Source organism: Astyanax mexicanus, chromosome 5, assembly GCF_023375975.1.
Source record: "Astyanax mexicanus isolate ESR-SI-001 chromosome 5, AstMex3_surface, whole genome shotgun sequence".
NCBI classification, from domain to species: Eukaryota; Metazoa; Chordata; class Actinopteri; order Characiformes; family Acestrorhamphidae; genus Astyanax; species Astyanax mexicanus.
In genome coordinates, this window is record NC_064412.1 from 11314317 (window position 1) to 11339957 (window position 25641).

Genomic DNA, 25641 nt, shown 5'->3' on the forward strand with positions numbered 1-25641 from the left:
TATGCCACTCCTGGTGCAAAAATTCAAGCAGTTCAGCTTGGTTTAATGGATTGTGATCATCCATCTTCCTCTTGATTATATTCCAGAGATTTTCAATTGGGTAAAATCAAAGAAACTCATCATTTTTAAGTGGTCTCATTTTTTTCCAGAGCTGTGTATGTGTGTGTGTGTGTGTGTGTGTGTGTGTGTGTGTGTGTGTGTACACTTATCAGTGTCTGTGTGACTGTGTGCATGTGTGCTCTGCTCTATGCATGTCATGCCCTGATGAACTAATGAGGGAAAAAAGGATCTATTCATGCTAGACAGAGCTTTAAACTTTCCCTCGCTCACACACACACAAAGCTCCACAGTTAATAGGCCTGTATAACAGTAAGCAGTGGCTTTGAAATAGCTTTGAAACATCCATTAAAGAGACATGCGTATATAGACATCTGAAAGGTGTGTGTGTGCGTGTTCATGCTGGTTGAAGTCAAAGGCTGAGTGCAGGAGGACGTGACTGCATTTTGAGGGTGTGCGTAGCTTTCACACACTGTTATGAAATCTGTGTTTGAGTGCTGAATGTGTAAATGTGTGTCTGTCTGTGTGTTTATGCATGTCTCTTGTGTAAGATCCTCCTGCTAGTTTAGTGCTGTCTGTGAGTGTGATGATAAGTATATATATATATATATATATATATATATATATATATATATATATATATATATATATATATATATAAACGATAAGTTTCTTCTTTCTTTAATTTAACCAAATTGAAAACTTCTGGAATATAAGCAAGAGGAAGATGGATGATCACAAGCCATCAAACCAAGCTGAACTGCTTGAATTTTTGCACCAGGAGTAAAAGCATAAAGTTATCCAAAAACAGTGTGTTAGACTAGTGGAGGAGAACATGATGCCAAGATGCTAAGTTGAAAACTGTGATTAAAAACCAGGGTTATTCCACCAAATATTGATTTCTGAACTCTTAAAACTCTTTATGTCTGAAAGCTCTGCATCTTTTCTGTTATTTCAGCCATTTCTTGTGTTCTGCAAATAAATGCTCTAAATGACAATATTTTATTTGGATTTTGGGAGAAATGTTGTCTGTAGTTTATAGAACAAAACACCAATGTTCATTTTACTTAAATATATACCTATAAATAGCAAAATTTCCCAGAGCTGTATATTAATTTGTTGTATTATATTAGTTATTACTTTATTATTATTGATTACTTTATTTTGAATGCTTAATAATTTATCCACAGGTCATCATAAAGTTCAGCAGTCTGAACATTCTCCACATGGGGAGCTACACTATATTACCAAAAGGACCAGCTTGCCTGTCTTGTGTTTGGTGATGTGAGACTTGGATGAAGCTGCACTACTGATCTACTGTTCTTGAGCTAGTCTGAATACCACATGACGTTTGGAGGTGTGTAGTGATGAACTCTGAAGCTACATGAAGTTTGGAGGTGTGTAGTGATAAACTCTGAAGCTACATGACGTTTGAAGGTGTGTAGTGATGAACTCTGAAGCTACATAAAGTTTGAAGGTGTGTACTGATGAACTCTGAAGCTAAATGAAGTTTGAAGGTGTGTACTGATGAACTCTGAAGCTACTTGAAGTTTGAAGGTGTGTACTGATGAACTCTGAAGCTAAATGAAGTTTGAAGGTGTGTACTGATGAACTCTGAAGCTACATGAAGTTTGGAGGTGTGTAGTGATGAACTCTGAAGCTACATGAAGTTTGGAGGTGTGTAGTGATGAACTCTGAAGCTACATGAAGTTTGAAGGTGTGTACTGATGAACTCTGAAGCTACATGAAGTTTGGAGGTGTGTAGTGATGAACTCTGAAGCTACATGAAGTTTGGAGGTGTGTAGTGATGAACTCTGAAGCTACATGAAGTTTGGAGGTGTGTAGTGATGAACTCTGAAGCTAAATGAAGTTTGGAGGTGTGTAGTGATGAACTCTGAAGCTACATGAAGTTTGGAGGTGTGTAGTGATGAACTTTAAAGCTACATGAAGTTTGGAGGTGTGTAGTGATGAACTCTGAAGCTACATGAAGTTTGAAGGTGTGTACTGATGAACTCTGAAGCTACATGAAGTTTGGAGGTGTGTAGTGATTAACTCTGAAGCTACATGAAGTTTGGAGGTGTGTAGTGATGAACTCTGAAGCTACATGATGTTTGAAGGTGTGTAGTGATGAACTCTGAAGCTACATGAAGTTTGGAGGTGTGTACTGATGAACTCTGAAGCTACATGAAGTTTGGAGGTGTGTAGTGATGAACTCTGAAGCTACATGAAGTTTGGAGGTGTGTAGTGATGAACTCTGAAGCTACATGAAGTTTGGAGGTGTGTAGTGATGAACTCTGAAGCTACATGAAGTTTGGAGGTGTGTAGTGATGAACTCTGAAGCTACATGAAGTTTGGAGGTGTGTAGTGATGAACTCTGAAGCTACATGATGTTTGGAGGTGTGTAGTGATGATGAACTCTGAAGCTACATGAAGTTTGGAGGTGTGTAGTGATGGACTCTGAAGCTACATGAAGTTTGGAGGTGTGTAGTGATTGGTGTAGTGACTCTGCTGAAAGTTGGTGAACTCTGTGCACTATGCTCCTCAGCATCCGCTGACCCCGCTCTGTTATTTTACACTGACAGAGCACAGAGTCGCTGTCGTTCCCAGTCTCTTCCACTGTGTTATAATATCACTGACAGTTGGCTGTGGAATATTTAGTAGTGAGGAAATTTCACGACTGGACTTCCTATCATGGTACCTCACTGGAGTTCACTGAGCTCATCTTGTCCGTGTGTCACTGTGATAGAGATTCAGAAAGAGTGAGACAGAAATATTACCTCCATCTTCACACTTTTCAGGAGGTTTGGCTTTCTTGGCGAGACGAGGATCCAGCCATGTGGTAGATTTGGTGTTGTGGCTGTTAAACACAGAGGATAAAAAGAGAACCTTTAATTATAAGGACTGATTAAAACAGTATCATATTATTATAACATGCTCATGCACATTTCTCACATTACAATAGTATGTTTAAAGAGCAAATCTTATTTTTTTTCTCATCAAATTTTTAAATATACCATATAGGTAAGACTTGAAGGTTTGCCATGACAGTACTGTTGTTTTGAGCAGCACAGTGGACATATTTTATGATTATATGTGGTGCCAGTCTGAAGTTTGGACGCACTTCTTTAATGTTTTTATTTTATTTTTATCCTATATTGTAAATTAATTTTGAAGTCCTCTATACTATAAGGGAACACATAATGAATCATGTAGTAACTTACAAGTGTTAAACAAACCCAAATACTTGTTGAACTTGAACTTGTTGTTTTTGACCTTCGTTTCTTTAAATTATTATTTTTTCTATATTTAGTTAAGTAGTTCTTGCCATAATATGAAATAGAATATTACTTAAATAGAGCTTTTTAACTCTATACCAACTCTACATCTTAAACACATTAGGGTAAAGAAATTCAAGTAATTAACTCTTGACAAGTTCAGCACAGCTGTTAACTGAAAGCCTGAATTCCAGGTGACTCTACCTCATAAAGCTGGCTGAAAGAATCCAGCCAAGATGTGCAAAACAAGACAAATCTAAATTATAATACACATTCTGGTTTGTCTCTTTTCTAATTTACTAAATAATTCCATATGTTTTTCTTCATACTTTGGATGACTTTAGTGTCAATCTACAATGTGAAACTTATAAAATGTGAAATAATTTCAAGATATTTTTAAACACATAAACCAACCAGGAAAAATAAAATACTATGAAAGCCACACAGCAGGTTGAAATCTTAAAAATAATTGCAATATGATGGGAACACAGAAATGTTTATGAACATATCTACGCACACACACAACACACACAACACACACACAGTCACACACTCAGTTTGACTCACAGTTCTTTAAAGAGCATGTAGGCCACAGCATGAGCTATATTTACTCCTGCACTCTGACTGCTACTCTGCCACTGTCTACTGTTCTCAGCCAAGACAAGATCCCAAAAAAAGAAAGCAAAAGCTCTAACTAAATAATGGAACTTCCTCTGTCTCTGAAACCACAGAAGCTTGCTGGAACAGGATGTGACCTACTACATCTCCTTTACTGCTGAGGAGAACAGCAGTACCTCCTTACCAAAGCTACTACATATCACCAATTACCCTGCACAAAAACACTGAAAATGCCTGAAATCACTCTGTTCTCTTTAAAACAATGAACTGAAAAGACCCAGTGAGTTACCCTTTTAGCAGCTAACAAGGAAAGGGACAAATGTGAACTGTTTTGTGCTTCATTGGTATTTTCTTTTTAGCAAAGGGTGACATATTAAATCCCCCAGGACACAGAACCTTCAGGAAAAGGCAATCACTACTGTATTTTTGGACTATAAGGCGCAATTAAAATCCTTTAATTTTTCCAAAAATTTTCAGTGCACCTTATAATCTGATGCTCCTTATTCTACCAATCAGGTATTAAGGAGCTGTAAAGCCACTGAAGGACAGTGTTATAAGGGTGAGTAAAATTTCTCCAGAATTAAGGCTAGGTGCAGCAGCAATACCACCAGCAGTTCTAGCTTTTTCGCTGTTTAGAGGTGAGTATATTGGACTGTGTGATGAACCGCTATCTGATAGCACCCTGGGTTACCAGAACACTTAGTCTTCCTCAGTCTATAGCGCTATCGAGCGGCATTTTCATCCCGCTAGCATTGTGGTTAGCGGCTAATGCTAATGCTGCTGCACCCAGCCTGGAGTGCTGGAGAATCTTTATTGAGAACTCACCCTTAGACAAATTTTTGGAATTCTAAGCTTACTGTGAATAGATTTAAGCATTTTACCCACCCAAATAAACAGTTTTCAGGAGAGAAATCTTTGAATAATATATATATATATTTTTTTAGGAATTACAGTTTTGTTTACTGTGGGCATCCTTACTAATGCCGCTTAATACGCCTTATAATCCTGTGCGCCTTATGTATGAAAACAGACCAGAAAATAGACTTATAAAAATGCTAAAAACACTGTACATTAAAATATAAAAAAATGAAAGCAGCAAAAAATGTGAGAATGTAGAATCCTATCAGCTGTACACTCAAAATAATTTGTTGGATTTACTTAATCCGGTTATGTCAACAATTTCTACTTGTTCCACAGAATCCTGCAGTAATGCTAGAGTGAGCACTGCGGTCCTCAGCCGGCCCAGAGACACGTTTACCAACAGAAAAAGACAACTTGATCTTACAGCTCTAAAAAAACTGAGGCCAGACAGTCAACTATAACATAAAGAAGTTACATAAGCTACCTAAGGAAAGGTGACATGGGAGAAACAACTACACACAGATGGTGAAGAAAACAGTGAAAATTGTTCCAGGAGTCAATGAGAAATGTGAGTTTTTCGCATCAGCACCGCCCAAAAGCACTACCAAGCACCAAAATGTCAGTGTTCAGTGAGATTAGTTGTGGGAATGGCCATGTATGTCACATAAAAAGAGAAAAGCGTATTTAAAACTATTTAATCTGACAACTCAAGTGTTGTTTCATCCCAACAATCAAATTAATTCAAGTTTCACTTACTAACACACATTTATTTTATAATATAACTAGCTGGAATTCACTACAGGAAACGTTGAAGCTCAGCTTTTTTATTAGTTTAGCTTTTTCTTATTATTTTATTTTTAATTTATTTGATTTATTATTTCTTTTTAGTTTTTTTATTCTATTTTACATATATATATGTTATTCATATATATTAAATGTTAATTTAAAATTATTATTTTTATTTATTTATTTATTTTTACTATTTTATTCCTTATTATTATTTTTTTTTTATTAAATATTTTCAATCCCTCGGATGCTCTGCAACACTGTAAATAAGGGGCTGATTGATTGAAAACTTTAGTGTAAGAAACCTGAGGAAAAGCAACAAAAGTATGGGATTATTTATTTTCAGTGCACCAGAGCCTGGCAACACTTTACCATTAAGAAAATTTTACAGGAGCATTTACTGTGGAATTCATTCCATTTCATAACTACAAAAGGCAAGTGATGTACTTAGAGAAACTACATATGAGAAGTCATATCAATACCCACATCATAATTAAAAAATGTGAGGTGGAGTGTAGGGGTTGCATAAACACATTATTGCTATGCATGTAAACATTTCGAATGAATTACTACCACAAATAGATTTTTACCAGTAATTGTACTGTACTGCTTTAAACGCACACAATGAATGGTATTCCTATCCCTTGGGCACTGACTCAAATGCTTTCTGTCCAGGGGTTTTTAATTTTAAGCCCCTATCAACATGATAATAGAACAAGTTAAATAGTGATGATGTAAAAGCTGTAGAAAATGTGTTTAATGGTAGCACGAATGGTAAAAAAGCAACACCACCAATCATGCTAATAACACTAATAACACTTAGATAAATAATTGATTATTATTATTAGATTTATCAGTCTACTCATACTTTAGTAAGAGTGCACACTAATATTCAAGTACCAAATAACAAGTTTTAGAGGGAAGGTATTCTAAAAATATTCTGTTACATTAAAAAAGACACTGCATTCTGAATTGTGTCTCATCAAAATGTAAAGAAAAAAGCAGCTCAGGTTTAACACAGTCTCTTTGAGTTCTGTAGTGGACAAAGTGGCTCCCAAATCACAAGAATAATTGTTCTGTGAAACTGCTTTAACCCCTTTGCCCTGTGGCTTTTATTAAACCCTAAGGATATTCAGTAACTACATGCAAAGCAATGCAAACTGGCCGAGTTGCTCCTATGTTATAACAGTGGGGTGGATCAGGTGATTTTAAAGGTTAAAGAAATTATGGATGATGAGCAATGCATTCAAAAGATGAATTGAGGCATGGCTAACAGGGAAATAACACACATAACCAATGAGAGACTATAAAAATAAACCATTAAAGAGCAAAACTACACTTTGACGATATAAGGAACACTGTGATGAGTAGTGTGATGATACTGTTCTGACAACAAAAAGAACAGTTTGATGATCACATAAAGATTACTTTAGTGACATCATTAGGAATTGTTTGATGATCGCATAAAGATTACTTTAGTGACATCATTAAGAATAGTTTTTTGATGTCATAAAGAAAACTGTAGTGACACCATTAAGAATAGTTTGATGATCCCATTAAAAATACTGTAGTGACATCATTACGAATAATTTGTTGATGTCATAAAGAATACTGGTAGTGACATCATTAAGAATAAATTGATGATCCCAATGAAAATTACTTTAGCAGAATCATTAGGAATTGTTTGATGATCCTGTAAATAATAATGTGGTGACATCATTAAGAATAGTTTTTTGATATCATAAAGAAAACTGTAGTGACATCATTAAGAATAGTTTGATGTCATAAAGAATAATGTGGTGACATAATAAATAACAATTTGATGATACCATAAGTAATACTGGTAGTGACATAATTAGCAATAGTTTTTTGATGTCATAAAAATAGTGGTAGTGACATCATTAAGAATAGATTGATGTCTTAAATGATACAGTGATATTCTTTGTCATCAACAACATCCTAAACAACTCTGCTGACATCATAAAGTAATCTGCAATGATATAATAAAGAACACTATGGTAACATCCTAAAGAATAGTTTGGTGATACAATATAAATAATGTGATGATATAATGAAAAATATAGCAAAAATCATCATTACCAACACTGTGCTGACATCAAAAATAACACTGTGGTGAATTCCTAAGAACTACTGTAATGATGCCTTAAAAAATACTGTGTTCAAAACATAAAGGTTCATTTGAGGATGTCATAAAGAACACTGTGGTATTCTTTGTCTTTAGTAATATTATAAACAACACTCCTGACATCATAAAGAACTGCAATGATATAATAAAGAACACTGTGGTAACATTTAAAAGAATAGTTTGGTAATGACACAAATACTCTAAAATGAAGAATACAGCAGTAACATCATAAACAACCCTGTGCTGACATTAAATTGTGTGGTAACACCAAAAAGAACACTGTGGTAAATAAAGAATACTACGGCAATGTCAATAACAGTTTGTGATGTCAAAGAATACTGTGGTGATATTATTAAAAACGTTTGGTGCAGTCATAATGTGAACACTTACTCGATGAAGTAAACCATGCCCGTTTCTGTGTAGGCCATCTCCCAGTTATACGGCAGTGGTTCGAGGCTGTCGTCTCTGGGCAGGGAGCTCCAGGTACGAAGCTCCCCACCGCTGCTGCTGCTTCCTCCACGAATCCCCCCACTGCTGCTGGACTGAGTGTAGCTGGGCACCGGCCTCCTCCACTCTTCACTTCCCTCTGAGAGTCAGAGAGAGAGAGAGAAAGAGAGAGAGAGAGGGAGAGAGTGAGACAGAGATAGATGGGAATTATGACACAATGCAAAGCACTACACAGAGGTGGGGGGGTGATTTGCATGTGAAGGTAGAGCTGAAAGAAAGACAACATCTCTTCCAGTTTCTGTCGCGAGAAGGGGAGAGGAAGAGACAAGAGCCCAAAATCACAGACATGTGCCGTTCCACAAGGGCAAATAACATGTCAAAGTGCCTACAGAGTTATTGTTGTGTACTGTATGGAAGTAAAACAGTGTCACCAGATTTTGAATTTTAAAAGCACTTGAATTTTTAGCACTGAATTATTTTACATTGAATTATCGCATGTGATTTTTTTTGCCTCTGAATTAAACACTTGAATTTTTCAGTATATCATTTTCACTTATTTTATTTTAATGTAAAAAAATTCAAAAGCAAAAATTCAAGTTTTAAAAATTCAATTAATATAAATTCAGGTTGCTCATATTCGACCTGTCAAATTCGACTGCTAAAAATACAACGCTCAAAATTCGCTGTCAACATCCGGGACACACAGGATGAGCAATCGATTCAGTCTTCAATCGAGCCAACAACCAGCCAATCACATCACGCTCCGAAGATCACGTGACAGGGACCACCTCACAGCCAGCAGTAAGGCAGAGAGCCGCTCAACGCGAGTCACAGCCCCCGCCGCTGCTGCTCTCGAGTAGGTGAGTTTAAAACAGCTGAAAACAGGGCATTTACCTCACCACTGTGGCCATGTAATATCACTTAAACGGTGTAGAAATCATCACTTTAACCACGGTTTGCTCTGTGGTTTGTAAACATATTAAATTAAGATAGATATCCAGATATACCTTGTTCATTTCAGAAAGAGCTTCAAACACGAACACTAGATCAATTATTTATAAATACAGCCAGACTGTGTGGAAGATAATTACTACTGTAGAATCTGAGATAGTAACTTAGTTTGCTAAATTATAGCTACCTATCTTGCTAGTTAGCTGTGGGACTGTGCGATTATAGATAAGATACTACCTAGTTAGTGGTTTGTTTAGCAATACCTTATTTACACTTTGCTGCAAAGTATGTTGCTTAGTGTACTGGCCACTGTCTAAATAAATATATTGAGCTATATTACACTTACTCTACCCCTCTCAGGCTGGTCCTCTCATTAAATAAAGGAGATTTATTAGAATTGCTTTTTGTCTCTTTACTAATTTAACAGAGATAATTTAAGATATGACCATTATTTATTTTTATGATATTAATTTTAATGTTTATATTTAATATATATTTTATACATTTGTTAACAATTCAACTCAGGCTTTTACTGAAGATATCAACAGTAAATAATAGTCCTAAAATGCTTGTGTAATGAAAATACAGCATGATTAGTCCTGTTTACTAGTGCATCTCAAAAGTGAAAAATATATATTTGTGTTTAATATCGTTCAGTAAACGGTCACATTTAACTTTTTTTATTTTAAGTTTAAACTACATATTCTAGTAAACTGGGTTAAGGTTAGGACAGTAATTCTGGTTTAATGAACTTTTAGCCAGGTAAAAATGATTTGGAATATGTCACTTTACATGTAGAGTAATGTATAATTTCTGTTAAATTAGGATATTCTCATGATCTTCAGATTTTCTGAGATGCATTAGTAATTGGTTTGTGCCAAAACCAATGCAATAATAATTGCAAAAATGTTTTATATAAATATAAATGAAGTAAATACTGAATCCAAACAACACCAAGTTTAACACAGTCATATTTCTTGTCTTCATTTTCTTAAACAGGATATTTTCTCGCAGAAAAAGAAAGGATAATAAAAGGTAGGTAATGTTCTTAAAATGTTTAATTATATTCATGTATCAAATGCAGTAAATTTTCAAGTTTCTTTTGTATTCCACAGGTTTCCTTTCTCCAAACTTTTAAAGAACAAATAAAGAAATCCAATTTCATGCAGTCTGTGCTGTGTTTATTTGATTTATTTACATGTGCCATGTTCTGTTTTTCTTTAGTTGTTTACATGTGTTCTGTATTTTTTTGTATGTTTTAGGCAGCCTCCCTATATTCTGGCACATCATATCGAAGTGGTGACTTCAGAATATGGACAGATCTTTGTATTATTTGACTTCGTTCTTTTCGTGGTGAACTCTCCATAGCTTTAAGCTGAAACTTCTCCATCTTCTTTTCAACCTTAAATAAAAACATCAGATTCACTTTTAGCGACAGCATTTACAAAATGTGATAATTATTATTAACATAAAACATTTAATACATATTACTAATAATACTCTCTCATGGGTTGCAATATTTGATTCTCATTTATTAACATAACCTAAATATAAATAAAAATGTATAAAAGACATCACTAATAAATATTGCACTGATTACAAATTAGATAATGCCCACACATACATCTAGACCTAGTTACCAGCCTGAGAGGTATATAGTAACTGTAATAAATCTCCTTTATTTAATGAGAGGACCAGCCTGAGAGGGGTAGAGTAAGTGTAATATAGCTCAATACATTTATTTAGACAGTGGCCAGTACACTAAGCAACATACTTTGCAGCAAAGTGTAAATAAGGTATTGCTAAACAAACCGCTAACTAGGTAGTATCTTATCTATAATCGCACAGTCCCACAGCTAACTAGCAAGATAGGTAGCTATAATTTAGCAAACTAAGTTACTATCTCAGATTCTACAGTAGTAATTATCTTCCACACAGTCTGGCTGTATTTATAAATAATTGATCTAGTGTTCGTGTTTGAAGCTCTTTCTGAAATGAACAAGGTATATCTGGATATCTATCTTAATTTAATATGTTTACAAACCACAGAGCAAACCGCGGTTATAGTGATGATTTCTACACCGTTTAAGTGATATTACATGGCCACAGTGGTGAGGTAAATGCCCTGTTTTCAGCTGTTTTAAACTCACCTACTCGAGAGCAGCAGCGGCGGGGGCTGTGACTCGCGTTGAGCAGCTCTCTGCCTTACTGCTGGCCGTGAGGCGGTCCCTGTCACGTGATCTTCGGAGCGTGATGTGATTGGCTGGTTGTTGGCTCGATTGAAGACTGAATCGATTGCTCATCATTGAATTTTTGCTTTTGATTTTTTTTTACATTAAAATAAAATAAGTGAAAATGATATACTGAAAAATTCAAGTGTTTAATTCAGAGGCAAAAAAAATCACATGCGATAATTCAATGTAAAATAATTCAGTGCTAAAAATTCAAGTGCTTTTAAAATTCAAAATCTGGTGACACTGTTTTACTTCCATAGTACTGATGTGTTAAAGTGTATATAGCAGCATAAAGTCTGCTAGAGTTTTATTAGAATAAGTACTATATGGTTATTAGGTGCTGTCAAGTTGATTCAGACCCCTGGCAGCCATATACAAGCTCTCATAGTGCTTCACCAGACTATCCTGATTTCTTACTGGGTCTTAAATTCCGAATAGCTTTATTTTTTTTCCATTTTATCCATCTTTTTGCTAGCATTCCCTTCTTCTTTGACATTAACATGGACTCTAACTACCAAATTTCTAACTGCTGCAATTGTTGCTGTTACTGTTTTTACCATTAACCAACTTTATTACGATTACATAGCTCTGGAAAAATTAAGAGTTTCTTTGTTTTTGCCAAATTGAAAACCTCCGGAGTATAATATAATAAATATATAAGAGGAATACGGATGATCACAAGCCATCAAACCAAGCTGAACTGCTTGAGTTTTTGCAGCACGAGTGGCATAAAGTTATCCAAAAGCAGTGTGTAAGACTGGTGGAGGAGAACATGCCAAGATGCATGACAACTGTGATTAAAAGCCAGGGTTATTCCACCAAATATTGATTTCTGAACTCTTAAATCTTTATGAATATGAACTTGTTTTCTTTGTATTGTTTGAGGTCTGAAAGCTCTTTTTTTGTTATTTCAGCCATTTCTGCAAATAACAAACATATACCTATAAATAGCAAAATCAGAGAAACTGATTCAGAAACTGAAGGAGTCTTTAATTATTTCAAGAGCTGTATTTGTAAATAATATCACAATATTTCAGGGTATTTCTGTAATAAAACATTCCTGGTGATAGGAAATGTAACAGAAAATATACCATGAAACATAAATGCAGAATATATATTAATGCAAGCATAATCAATAAAACAAAAAAATGGCCTAAAGCCTCAAAAGTAAACAAAGCAAAACTAACATATACTAACAAATATACTATTAGGAGAATAAAGATAATTTTGATAGTTTCACAAATGATAACTCTATTATCATGTATGATTAACTTTTTCAATAACAATATAATATTGTCTTTTGAACTGAGTTTTCACATTGAAAACCCTCACACTAGGACAATGGTACAGATAGCACGGATTTGAGATGTGAGATGTAATCAGCATTGGGCCGATTTCAGTACAAAAAGCATGATTGATTGTACATTAGAGAGAAAGAAAAAGATTTAAATCCAACCCAGTCCTTCATCATCAAATCTAGTCTGAAATTACACCCCCTTCCAAATGACTGATGTTATGTTGCTATCTTTGTGCCTCTCTGTGGTTTGTTTTAGTGGTTTGAATATGGCTCTTATTTCAGTTCAGGACGATCCGGTTCAACAAAGTTCACAGTTCAGAAATCTTTTTAGAAAAGTTTTTAAAATGCACTGATGGAAATATTTAATGTGTATTTTGGGTGAATTTAGTTCACAGAAATGGCAATAAACCTTTTTTTTTCCAAAAGAGAGATGACATCTGTCTAGAAAAACAGAGAAGGGAATCTGGGGTGCGTTTCCCGATAGCGATTGTTCTTAGGGATTTAAGAACAACTTTAAGAACGACTTAACTTTAAGAACGCCATTTTTCCGACTGTTTCCAGAAGCCACTCTTAAGTCTCCATACTTACGAAGGACCTTTAAGTAGCACTTTGGTGGCTCCGCCCCCGTGTCTGTGAGGTTTAAGGCAAAGCCAGATGAAAACTAGACCACCGATTTATATACAGTTCTTCATTATTAAGCCACAAAGGTATAATTTTGTATGATATAAAAAGCCAAATAAAATATATTTACTTTTAAGTAAATAACATTTATAAAAAAATTTCACTTGCAATTACACGTCAAGCCTATAAATAGGCACACAATTGACACATCATTCCTCAATCTGGAAGCATGTCTACCCGACCACGCAAACGTAATTTCTCACAAGACGAACTAAGCCACATGCTGGAGGAAATCGAAAAGAATCAGCAAATACTCTTTTCTAAAGCTCGGGGAAGTTCAACAAACAGAGAAAAAAGGCAAAAATGGGAGGATATTGGCAAAAACATAAGTGCATGTAGTACAATCCAACGGACAGCGATGGACATAAAAAAAAAATGGCATGACTTTTCCAGTCAAGCAAAAAAAAAAGGAGCAGAAATACGGAAAGAGAGGGCTAAGACTGGTGGGGGTCAGTCATCTATACCAGCCCTATCTCCTGAAGAGGAAAGAGCTCTTGCAATACTAGGGCCAACTGCAACCAGAGGGATCTCTGGTGGGGTAGATGTGTGTTCAAATGAGTTCCCATCTACCCCACCTCAACCTACATCCCCTGTACATCCCTCATCAGCATCAGACAGTCCTGCATCATCTCCTGGCCCTTCCGTTACACAGACTAGTCTTAGAGCTCCACCTACTACAGAGACCCCCCGAAACACCTGTGCCTGTAGTGAGGAGTTAATTTTAATAGAAAGAGAACGACTGAACATTGAAAAGGAGCGGCTCCAGTTAAAAAGGGAAAAGCTGCAACAGAGGGAGAGGCAACATCAAGAGCTGGTGGACCTGAAGAGAGCTAAACTTGAAATAATGGCCAAACAGCTTTCTGTGGCTGAATTTCAGCTGTCCAGGCCAGCTATCTCCGTTCCCATCATACTGCCCTCTGAACAAGGTAAGATACTTCTGCCAAGTAATAATAGTGTACATATAATTTACTGATCTCTCATATATAAAATGTAATCATACTAACAATATATTTATCTATATCTTTAAAATACTTTACAGTTTTGTGTTCATTAACTTAAAGATGAACCTTTTCTTCCAGACCCCAGTTCCACTGAAAACCCACAGCAGATATAAAAAAAGATGCCAGGACAAGTTTGTTTTTTTTCAGTTTAATGACTGTTTCATTTATTTATTTTGTATGTAATATGTTGGACTGTAAATAAAATGTGAATATTTTGAAAAGCAAAATGTGTGAAATGAAAACTAAAATAAAAAATTACACAAACAAAAAGAAGTCTTGCATCCCAAAGACATGTTATTTCCAGTAAGTTAAGTAAACACATCCCTAATGATTTGCATCCGTGCTTGCCAGCCAGCCTGGTAAAGTCCTTCTCTCCTCATTCCTGGTAATACTTCAGGAACATTTCCTTTCTCTCTCTCCTCATCATCCTCCTCATCTTCCTCACTCTCTTCATCAGGAAGGTGTATACCAGCCTGCACCGCAATGTTATGAAGCATAGCACATACAACAATTATGGCACAGCTGCGTTCTGGTGAACACCGGAGGCCTCCTGATGACTTGTGAAGGCACCTAAAACGCATTTTCAAAATGCCCAAAGCTCTCTCTACAACACTGCGTGTTCTGCGGTGTGCCATGTTGTATCTCTCCTCAGCCTCTGTCTGGGGATTCAGGACAGGAGTATGAATAAAGCTTCGGAGTGGATAACCACTGTCACCCAGGACATGTCCACCAGCAAATGCACCCCGGCTTGCCATCTGACACACTCCGGAATTTGCCCAAATGAAGGAGTCATGAGTACTTCCGGGCCATTTGGCCACAATGTCGGTAAAGAGGCCTTGGTGGTTACATATGACCTGGATATTTAATGCAGAGTAGCCTTTACGACAGGTGTAGATGGGGCTCAAGAGGCTGGGAGTGTGTATGGGGATAAGTGTACCGTCCACCACACCAACAATTCCAGGAATGCTTCCAATTGCATGAAAGCCTATTTTTGTTCCTTGCAATGCATCCCTGGTACGTGGAAACGTAATGTATGTTGGTGCATGGCTCAGGAGCGCTTTAGTGACAGCATGCACACATTTACATACAGCAGCTTTGCTTAGGCCATAGGCATCACCCAGAGTCTGCAGAAACCCACCAGTGGCATAAAAACGAAGCGTTGTCAGTAGTTGAATGGTGGGACTAAGTGCATAATTTCTCTTCGTCCGTCTTGTCAGCTCCTCCTGTACTAGACCGAGAAGAACCATGATCTCTTCCCTAGGCAGCCGGTATCTGTCACACAGGACATCATCAGGGAGATCTAGTAGGTCCAGATTTAAACGGCGAACAGCATTGGGACGAACTAACTGTCCTCGTGGATTACGGCGTCTTCTCAAACGGCGTCTCTGATTTAAAAACAGTATTCTTTGGACAGCCGCCATATTCCTCGAATGCGCACCATTATCAGCCTTCCAATTGGTTACTTATATACGTTAAGAAAAATAATTATTTACTTATTTGTTTACTACTACGACTGTCAGACTGGGGAAAACCGTTAATTTAATCCATATGTGTGTGATATGTGTGAATAAAAATTATATTTGTAGGTAATTGTAACTTTTTCTTCACGTGAATACGATTATTTCAACCATATAATAAACCCAAATACTATGAATAAATATGCGCAGGTTAATAAATTAATTTAAATAGTCTGGAATTTAGTCTTTTTTTTATTGTTTATTTTTTTATAAATACGTATGCTGAATGCATCTTTAAATGCATTTTTTTAAGGATCAAAAGCGGCCTCTTTCGTTTTTGAGTCAGAACTGCACGTGGATTCCACGTTAAGAAGAACTTAGTTATTTACGAGTGGGTCAGACCACTCGTAAAGTTACGAACGAGTTTAAGTACTACGTTAGTTACGAAGGCTTTCGGGAAACGCTCGTAATTTTAAGATTGTTCGTAAGTACGAAGTTACGAAGTACTTAGCGTTAAGAACGTTTTGGGAAACGCACCCCTGGACAGGAGTAAAATGATCAGACCACCTCTGAGTCCAGTGAAAAACAGTGGGTAATTCTGCCTCTGCCTGTGATTTTCTCAGAGGACGAGGCAGAAAAACAAAGACACAGCCGATCCAGACAGAAATAAAATCACAGAGGAGCTCCCAAACCAAGGTAAATTAAATTCCACTCAAACAGAGCTGGAGTCTATTTTAAAATGTTCATCATAAGAGCTTCAATTTAAAACAGCTCATTTTAAAGCTAACAAAATATAATCAGCATCATTATTGACCCATATTTCCACACATAAGAGCCCAGACCAAGTTGTGTTTATATTATAAAATCAACACAAAGTATCAATCAAATTATTTTGCAGCTTATTCATGTTCATTGTTTTTTCTTATTGTTATAAAGAAAGAGAGAGAGATATAAGAACATTGTATTAACATAAGGAATACTATGGAAATGCCAATAAGTGCAGTTATGTGGTGTCATAAACTGTACATATTTAAACAATAAAACTCATATATGACTCATTAAATTATTAAAATCATAAGGTTGAATTTTAACATTTTGTTCTAGAAACTGTGTCAGAACTAGCTATATGGAAGCCAAAGCCAAAAATATACCCTTTAAAAATTGGCAACACCAACCCAACATTGTGTAAATGAGGTCACAAGATCAAATTTTCACAAACTGTCCTGTAATGCTGTAGGGGTGTAAGAAATTATCCACATACTGAATTATTGCAATATTTTGTTTTACACTACTGTATAACAATTTTCAAAAACATAGAACTGATTTTTAATTATTAGCTGTTACATGTAAAGATTGGTGTTGGACAGTGTCTCATTTACTGCAGTGTTTAAACCCCGCCCACTAGATATCAGTGTTGTATTCATTACACATTAGTGTGTCATTAGATCTCAAGTTTCTGATTAAATAAAAAAAATACTTTTCTTTTATTCAGATTTTATATATACACTGCCTGGCAAAAAAAAAAAAAAAAAAAAAAACTAAGCAAATGGTCTGTGGTTGCTGCAGTTGGTCTGCAGGTCTAGGTTCAGCAACAGTATGTGCTGAAAGAATGAGGTCAGCTGACTACCTGAATATACTGAATATAGACCAGGTTATTCCATCTATGGGTTTTTTTTTCCCTGATGACACGAGCATATTCCAAGATGACAATGCCAGGATTCATGAGGGGAATTGTGAAAGAGTGATTCAGGGAGCATGAGATCATCATTTTCACACATGGATTGAGAGAGTTCACCACAGAGTCCAGATCTTAACCTCATTGAGAATCTTTGGGATGTGCTGGATGGAGCTGCTTTGTGCAGAGGTCAGACTCTACCATCATCAATGCTGCTGCAAGATCTTGGTGAAAAAATAATGCAACACTGGATTTAAGTAAATCTTGTGACATTGAAGAAGCTTATTGAAACAATGCCACAGTGAATGCGTCCAGCAATCAAAGCTAAAGACGGTCCAACGAAATATTAGAGCGTGTGACCTTTTTTTTTTGGCCAGGCAGTGTATATATGCAATATATTGCAATATTTGGTATCGTAAGCTCTGTATTGTGATATGTATTGTATCACCAAGTTCTTGCCAATACACATTCTGATGTTAAGTATATGTTACTTAAGGACTTCATCATAAGCTCTTTTGGGTTATTATTTTGTATCAGAAAAAATAACATTGTACTGTGGTTTCTATCCAGGTCAATAAACTCCCATAAGGATAGTCATTCAATAAAACTGTATGCTGTATGGAAGTGTGGGGGAGTAGGGGTGTCTTCTTTCATTTTTACCCTTAAGAACACAGTGGGAGCTTCTATTTTTATGCCAGAAGTGGCACAAGCCATCAAAGCAAATATTAAGATACTCTACGGCAAAGACATCTTCATTCAACTTCTTCCTGTGCGAGAGCAGGGATTATTTGCTTCAGTGAATATTCAACAGCCATTTTCCCTCCATTGGTTTCAGCCAAGGCTGTGACACGAGCATTAACCAATCCCAACAGCAATCCATAACTATGCAAATGTACAGCCACTCAGAGATTCAGAAATTAATCAATAGCAATACACTGGAGGGTCTTGCCTACCACAGGCAAGACATGCATATTCTGCTTGGTACCATGGCAACAATGCCTACTTTACAGATACTCCAGTCTCCCTCCCTACTCCCACTGTTTCAATAGATTTCCATTAAGATGACTTCCATTATGATGTCCATTAAGACATACTGTGTGCAGTAGATCAAAGCAGATCAAGACGGACGTGGACACAATGCGTCCGTTTATAGCTCTCCTGGACAGCTCTCTCTCTCTCTTTCACTCTCTCTCTCTCTTTATTTCTGTCACCGCGTTCTCCTCTCTGAACTCATCAAAGGTCAAGAAGGTCAAAATTCAACCACTACCATACCTAATCTAGCCATCACATTCTAATGGAGTTACATAAGTGGGTCCAGGACCTGAGATTACTCACATTATGTGACAGCTTTCACATCAGCAGTACAGCATAATGTACATAGCACCTCCAGTCACATATTAAACATAACGTGACATTATGATTACATCTTTGTTTCTATACCCATCTCCTTGTTTCTTTAGGAACAGCAGTGCTGCTGGAGTTTTTAAACACCTCAGTGTCACTGCTGAAATGGGAATAGTTAATCAACATTGGGAATAGCTGGGCGATGCAAATTGTGCAGCAACAGATTCAGAACTTTTGTCTTTGGCTTTACTTTATCTACAAGGTGGAGCAGGTAAAGGTAGGAGTGTCTAATATAGTGGAGGACAGTGAGTGATTAAACACAATGTTTAAAAACTCCAGCAGCACTGCTGTATCTGATTCTCTCACTGTACCAGCAGCACAACATATACTAACACCTCATACACCACCACCATGTCAGTCATGTCAGTACAGTCACTGCAATGCTGAAAATAATGACCCACCACCCAAATAATAATAGCTGCTCTGTAGAGGTCTATCCTGTGAGGTCCTGCACATTGAAGAATAGGGTGAAAGGAGGATGTTAAAGTATGTAGAGAAACAGATACAGGACTACAGTCGGAAACTATAAAACTACAAAGTGCTTCTATATGATTAGAGCAGCTGAAAAAATTTTTTTTTTAATTATACAAAATCTTTTTACATTGACTTTTTACAACAAAAAGTTAGGAAGTTTTATTTTCCATCTCCTATAAAGTTGTCATTTTGGATATATAAGGTTTCTGCATTCTGCAAAATTTGCTGTGGATAAGTCAGTATTGTCTCTAACTGCTTTAACAACTGTCTAAATCCCAAAAGTGCTAAGCCAGAAATACACCAGAACCCTGAGAAAACCACAGCAAAATCTGCTGTGACTAATTAGTGCCGCTTTCAGACGGACCGCTTGTTTGATTGACAGGTACCCTTTCCTCTCATGTAATTGACAAACAGTGGCAGCAATTCTTACATCATTTCTCAGCACAGCATTCACAGCATTCAATCTCGCAGCCAGCTCGAATGCCACTATGGCAATCTAATTTGCTGAATGAATGCTGTAGATATAGCCGCGCAAAAATAGCTCCTGTTCAAATCGCTTCTTCGGTTCCCTAGAACGTATTCGTCTGTGCCGTGTGGACAGTCCTGTCGCAGCGGATCTCACAGCTTGCTTTTGAGGAAGGGCGAAAGTCTGCTGAAGGAGGCTGATAACTGAGTGCACATGATCAGTGTTGTCTTCCACCATCGCATCATTCCGTCCCAATGCGGAACTCCGGTTCTTCGGGGACAGAGCATGACCGGAGGAGTTTATCACTGTCTCAATGGCACGGCGTGTTAGTTGCAGCAGGCTGAAGGCAAACAAGCCTCTCGCTCTCAGTGTCAGTTTCTCCTTGAGTCTAGCAAGGACAGTCCTCTGTTCAGAGAAAGAGAACACACGCAGCACTGGGTTGATCTCTGACATAAGCTTCTGTGAAAGTGAGGGAGTCGATTTAGGAGTAGAGGTTAGGTACTTCAAGTTTATGATGTTCGTTTAAATACAGTCTGAATCTGAATGTGATTCCTGAATGGATTTACAATTTTTTAAGACCTATAAGTGTTTTTTCTTCAGGTTAAAAACACAGCCTGTAATAGGGCTGAACAATATATTGTTTAAGCATTGTTATCACGATGTGCGCATGCGCAATAGTCACATAGCGGGACGTGCAATGTCACCTAAGGCAATTAAATCAAACATGTCATATTGCAATGTTTTGATTCTTAACACAAGAAATAGATACACAGTGATACTCTGAGTGAGCAGCGCCATCTCTGTGTCTGTAACCGCATGGCCTCCACATGGTTGGACACATGATGTAAATGCAGCACAGACAGTCTGTCCAAAGCTGTGCATCTCAGTTCTGCACAGTTTTGCGCAGATATTTCCAGTTACAGCCGTAATCACGTTTTTAATCCCAGAAAAAAAGCCCCTATTTACCTTTTAAAAGGCCATTTAAATGCTTAATTATTGTTGTTTTGCTGTTTTCTTCGAGTTTTGAGTGCTTGGCTGATTCTAAAGTGCTGACTCAGCTCTCGGTTGGTCTGACTCTCTGTAGTGAGACAGTGCATGGTTGGGGTACAGCCCTAGCCTGTACACAGCAGTACATGAGAACAACATACTCAGTAAAGTACATGCATACAGACTATTAATATTTCTGCTGGACATGAAATACTGCTCTATTGGAAATTACAAATAAACAAATCAGAACAAATTTCATAATAAACCAAGCCATAAAAGCACACAATCAATGGTGGATGTCATATGTTGTCATCTCAATAAAGTGCTTCAATAAAAATATATGTACATTTTAAAGCGTATTAGTTTAAAATCATGCTTAATATTTAAGGATTTACTATTAGTATCAGACAAGAAAAGTTATCGTTATTTTGTGACAGTACCGCATTACACAACATGTTGGTGACAGAAACACAATGTGAGATGGGTAAATGGCTCAAGCACACAGTTTACACTCAACTTAGTCTATGTTTATAAAAGCACCCAAACTCAACAGATTGGATATTTAAATACTAAATATTAGTAAGATCCACATTTAAACATCTACACTTTTAAATGCCTTTTAAATCTCATATTCAATCATTTTTAGAGATGGAGGACAGGAGGACATGGCAGAAATAATTGTTGACTAAAAAATAATCATTCGATTAGTCGACTACCAAAATTAATTAGTTGCAGCTCTAATACAGAGAAACTGTTACAAGACTATAGTCTATAGTTATAGAACTACAAACAGAATGTTTGAATAGTGTTTCTCCAGCATAGAGAAATATTGTCTTCTGTCTTCTGTAATAGTCTTTTCAGGATCTTTTGATTTATCAACTGCTGGCTTTTTTTCTTCCTCTTTTACTGCCAACCTTTCCAATAATGATAGTCTTTCCCAGGAAACTGGATCTTCTAATAATATCTACATGTCCACTAATTAGAGCTGATTGTAGCAGGGCTGTTTGTTTGATTGACAGGTAACCTTTCCCCCCGTGTAACTGTTGCTTACTCTCTGTGTTTTGTCCTCTGGAGTAGAGGAGTTGTTAAGTAGTTTGAGCATGACACTCATAATTTACTGTTAGCTGGGGTAAAGTAATTATTACTGAACATCTTCAGTGATTTTGGTCATAGTTATTTTTTTACCAGATTAAGTGCTTAGGTTAAACTAATCCTGTGTGAATCTAAACGTGGGAAAAATAACATACCACATCCTATGGATGTTCTTTAGTGATGAAAAGCTCATTTTAAAGCACAGATTTTTTTAAAGAACCAAATAGTGGATTAAATTGATCATATGGACATCTACACCTCCAGATGCAGGAAAAGGGCCACCTGCATCAGGAAGGATCCCACCCACCCAGCAAACTCACTTTTTGTCCCGCTCCCCTCAGGCCGGAGGCTGCAGAGCATCAAGTGCAAAACAACCAGACTGAGAAACAGCTTCATTCCAGAAGCTGTAAGACTCTTAAACTCCACCTAAACAACACACTGCACTGTCACTTTACAAGGACAAATGAGACTGAGACACTTTATCTTGTACTGCTCTTAATTACATTATCATGCTGCTATAGCAAACTGGCACTCTGGACTTCATGTTTCTTCTCCCTTTTGTGTATTTATCCCTATCTATTTTGTTCTATTCTATTTTTATTGTATTCTTTTACTTTGGTTATCTTATTCTATCTATATAATATATTTTAACAACAGCTCTTGGGTGTAAACTGTATCGTGAGATGACAATTTTGTTCCACCTCATGTACCACATGTGATGCGAATGAATCCTTGAATCCTTGAATATTGGTTTCAGTCAATACTCAAAGTTTTCTCTCCTGTCACGATAAATGTAGATTAATAATGTAGTGTTTTATTGATATTTTGACCTATATTAATTATATGAGAAATAGTTGTGATAATCATAGTGTTATACACACACACACACACACACAAATGCACAAACACACACCTGGAAGGCCATTTGGCAGCGCTGGCCGTTCCTCATCATCTTCTTCTTCTGGGACAACGCTGTCCTTGCGGTCCATTTTGCTGACAGATGTGGTGCGCTTGCGTTGGACTTCTGTGCCAAACTCTTCCTCAAACAGAACCTGGTCCACCAGATCAGGCTGAACCAAGTTGGGCTCTGCAGGAGGTTTGGGTGTGCCATAGTAGTTTCCTTAAAAGAACATAAACAACAGGCAAAGTTTGTTAATTTCCTCATCACAGAGACAGCCTCTACATTATATTCTACATTGTTCCAACATTTAAGAGGCAAAGCACATCACACAATTTATAATGTTTACTGAACCTCCTGTTATGGTGTGGGTCAAACTGACCCGTTTCAAAGTAAAATAAAAAAATAGAGAAATATTATTTTTAAGCATTTTTGGAGCATGAAATCTTTTCTGCGGGGCTTAATTACTGCACACAGATAATCAAGAATGATCGGAATAAATTGTCAAATGATGAGAGTGAGGGTCAAATGAGGGTCAGATGCTTATTCCACAGCCATCAACTTCAAGAGGGACTATCAATTTAAATCCAAACACGAGCAGGAAAGAGAAATTCTGCAGTCTGACGCATCTGCAAGACAGAAAAGAAACCTAAATAAAGTAGTCTAAATAAATATGAATAAATAAAAGGTGTTGAATATGTAGTCAATGTACAAAAAACAACAATTTCAACATTTTAGTGAGGGAATTATTATAAGCAAACAATGGTCATATTCATTAAAATATGGCCTTATTATTAAATCATGATTAGTGTTTAATTCATTCTATTTTTTTCTAATTTGTGATCTGTTCAATGTAAAAAAAAATACAGATCAGAAATGTAAAGAATTGGTGAATGTTTGACAATGATGAATCTGTAGACCATTATTATTGATGATATGTATTATTATTTCAATGGTATGTAATATTTATTAAATTATTCTTAATAATTAAATTAGAGATTTCTTTTTTTTAAACATACACCGGGTCAACTTGACCCAGAAACATTAATGCTGCTCCTAATTGTTAACTACACATGTATATATATTTCTTAAATGCTTTACAATATTATATAGAAAATAAGATTATAAATAGATATTCTGTTTGGCAGCGAAAACCAGGATACATGCAAATGAAACTCAGCATGAGATCTGCTCTATAGAAGAGAACTGAATTGACAGAATGAAGAAGCTTGGCAATATAATGGTTTTCAATTAAATAGGCAAAAAAATGGCATTTGTTAACAGTGTTAAAAATTGTAGGAATATACAGTTTTTCTATTTATACAAAATGATATTGAAATGGTTTGGTTGGAGAGACATGTCATCTGCTGGTGTTGGTCCACTATGTTATATCAAGTCTAAAGTCAGTGCAGTGTTTTCCTGGAAATTCTTACTGCACTTTATGCTTCCCTCTGCTGACACCTTTTGAGGACGTGCAGATTTCATTTTCCAGCAGGACTTGGCACACTGCCCACACTGCCAAAAGTAACAACTGGTCTTATACAATATTCAAATTTGTTGAGACACTGATTTTTGGGTTTTCGTTGTCTGTAAGCCTTAATCATCAACAATAAAAGAAATAAACCCTTCAAATAGATCACTCTTTGTGTAATACATCTATATAATATATGAGTTTCACATTTTAAACTACATCACTAAAATAAAGTATTTTTAATGATATTTAATTTTTGAGATGCACTAGTATGTTCAGTTAAGAAGATTTTGTATCACCTCATAACTGTAGGTATGTCTTAATGCAAATTGAGTTTCTCATTTTTTGTCCCTCTTACTACTTAAATTTAGCCACAGTGGCACTAAATTATCAGGATGTATTTCTTAAGAATTCAGGAACACACTGAACAGAACTTTTGCAGCTAAGCTCTACCCACACTTTCACTCCGTGCTCAATATGTGCTAAGAATGATGTAACTTGCATGCTAAAGTGGCTGCTCCAAGCACCCTGGCTCTCCGACACCGGGGTCACTGACTCAGCACTCTTCCACTTCTAAAAGGCATGAAATGAACGGCTTTTATTTCATACAGAAACAGAGATAAACCCTCTTCTGCAGAGACTCGTGAAAAAAGAAAGAAAGAAAAAACTCTTTCAGGGCTTTAGGTTGTGTTAACTGCTAACTGAATCTAAGCCAATGGGACTTTTGTACTTGACGCACTGCCAAACATAATACTTCTTCTGAAAATGTACAGTATAAACTGCACACCACAGAACGTAAATCACCCACAAACACTGCAACCTGTTAGCACTGCAGTCGGTGATTTGGCCTGCTGTAGAAGAATAAACTGAGGAAAGAAGATTCTGGAGGTCTGAGGCAGAAATAATAACTAATCCACTGCACTCAAACAGTACAATATTCTCTCCTATCATAAAACTGCCCAATTTAAAAACTACAATGATATGTTAAGAATAAAGGAGCTTAGAGAAAGCGTCTTTGTCTCTACTCAGTTCCAGCTCCCTCATTCCTCCAAACAAAGCTAAAGGAAGTGGTAATACAGTGTGTGGAATGAAACATCAAACCCACTCGTTTTGGCGTTGCTGTGATAGCAATTACACTCTCCATTGGATTCTGTAATGAACCTCATCCTCCATGTTCTATTCTAATGCAAAAATAATTCATTAATATTCAGCACCAAGAATGGAGCATCCAATCGGAGCACTGTATAATGTGCTTAAATGATCTAATTCAGTGGTGTGTGTTTATGTGTGTTTAAGTGTCTCTGTGTGTGCGTGTGTGTGTGTGTGTTTGTGTGTGTGTGTGTACTTTCATTAGTCGCTCTTG

General features: G+C 36.5%; 1 protein-coding gene and 1 long non-coding RNA gene across 5 annotated transcripts in view; one reads left to right on the forward strand and one right to left on the reverse strand.

The window, feature by feature from the left end:
* The window catches only part of LOC103030582 (membrane-associated guanylate kinase, WW and PDZ domain-containing protein 3), a 217321-nt gene that overhangs the window by 36253 nt on the left and 155427 nt on the right, over positions 1 to 25641 (reverse strand). For both annotated transcript variants that reach the window (XM_049479184.1, XM_049479185.1), the window contains exons 4-6: positions 22823 to 23029; positions 8134 to 8329; positions 2835 to 2914 (exon numbers count right to left, since the gene is read on the reverse strand). In XM_049479184.1, coding sequence (XP_049335141.1) covers positions 2835 to 2914; positions 8134 to 8329; positions 22823 to 23029 — 483 coding nt within the window. The remainder of the gene's footprint in view (positions 1 to 2834; positions 2915 to 8133; positions 8330 to 22822; positions 23030 to 25641) is intronic.
* LOC125802164 (uncharacterized) lies at positions 1275 to 2827 on the forward strand. 3 transcript variants are annotated; one of them, XR_007439111.1, is made up of 5 exons: positions 1275 to 1534; positions 1655 to 1734; positions 1775 to 1894; positions 1935 to 2094; positions 2175 to 2827. It is a non-coding gene; the product is annotated as an uncharacterized LOC125802164 (long non-coding RNA). The 3 variants fall into 3 exon arrangements; XR_007439109.1 differs by having other exon boundaries at positions 1655 to 1894; XR_007439110.1 differs by having other exon boundaries at positions 1655 to 1974.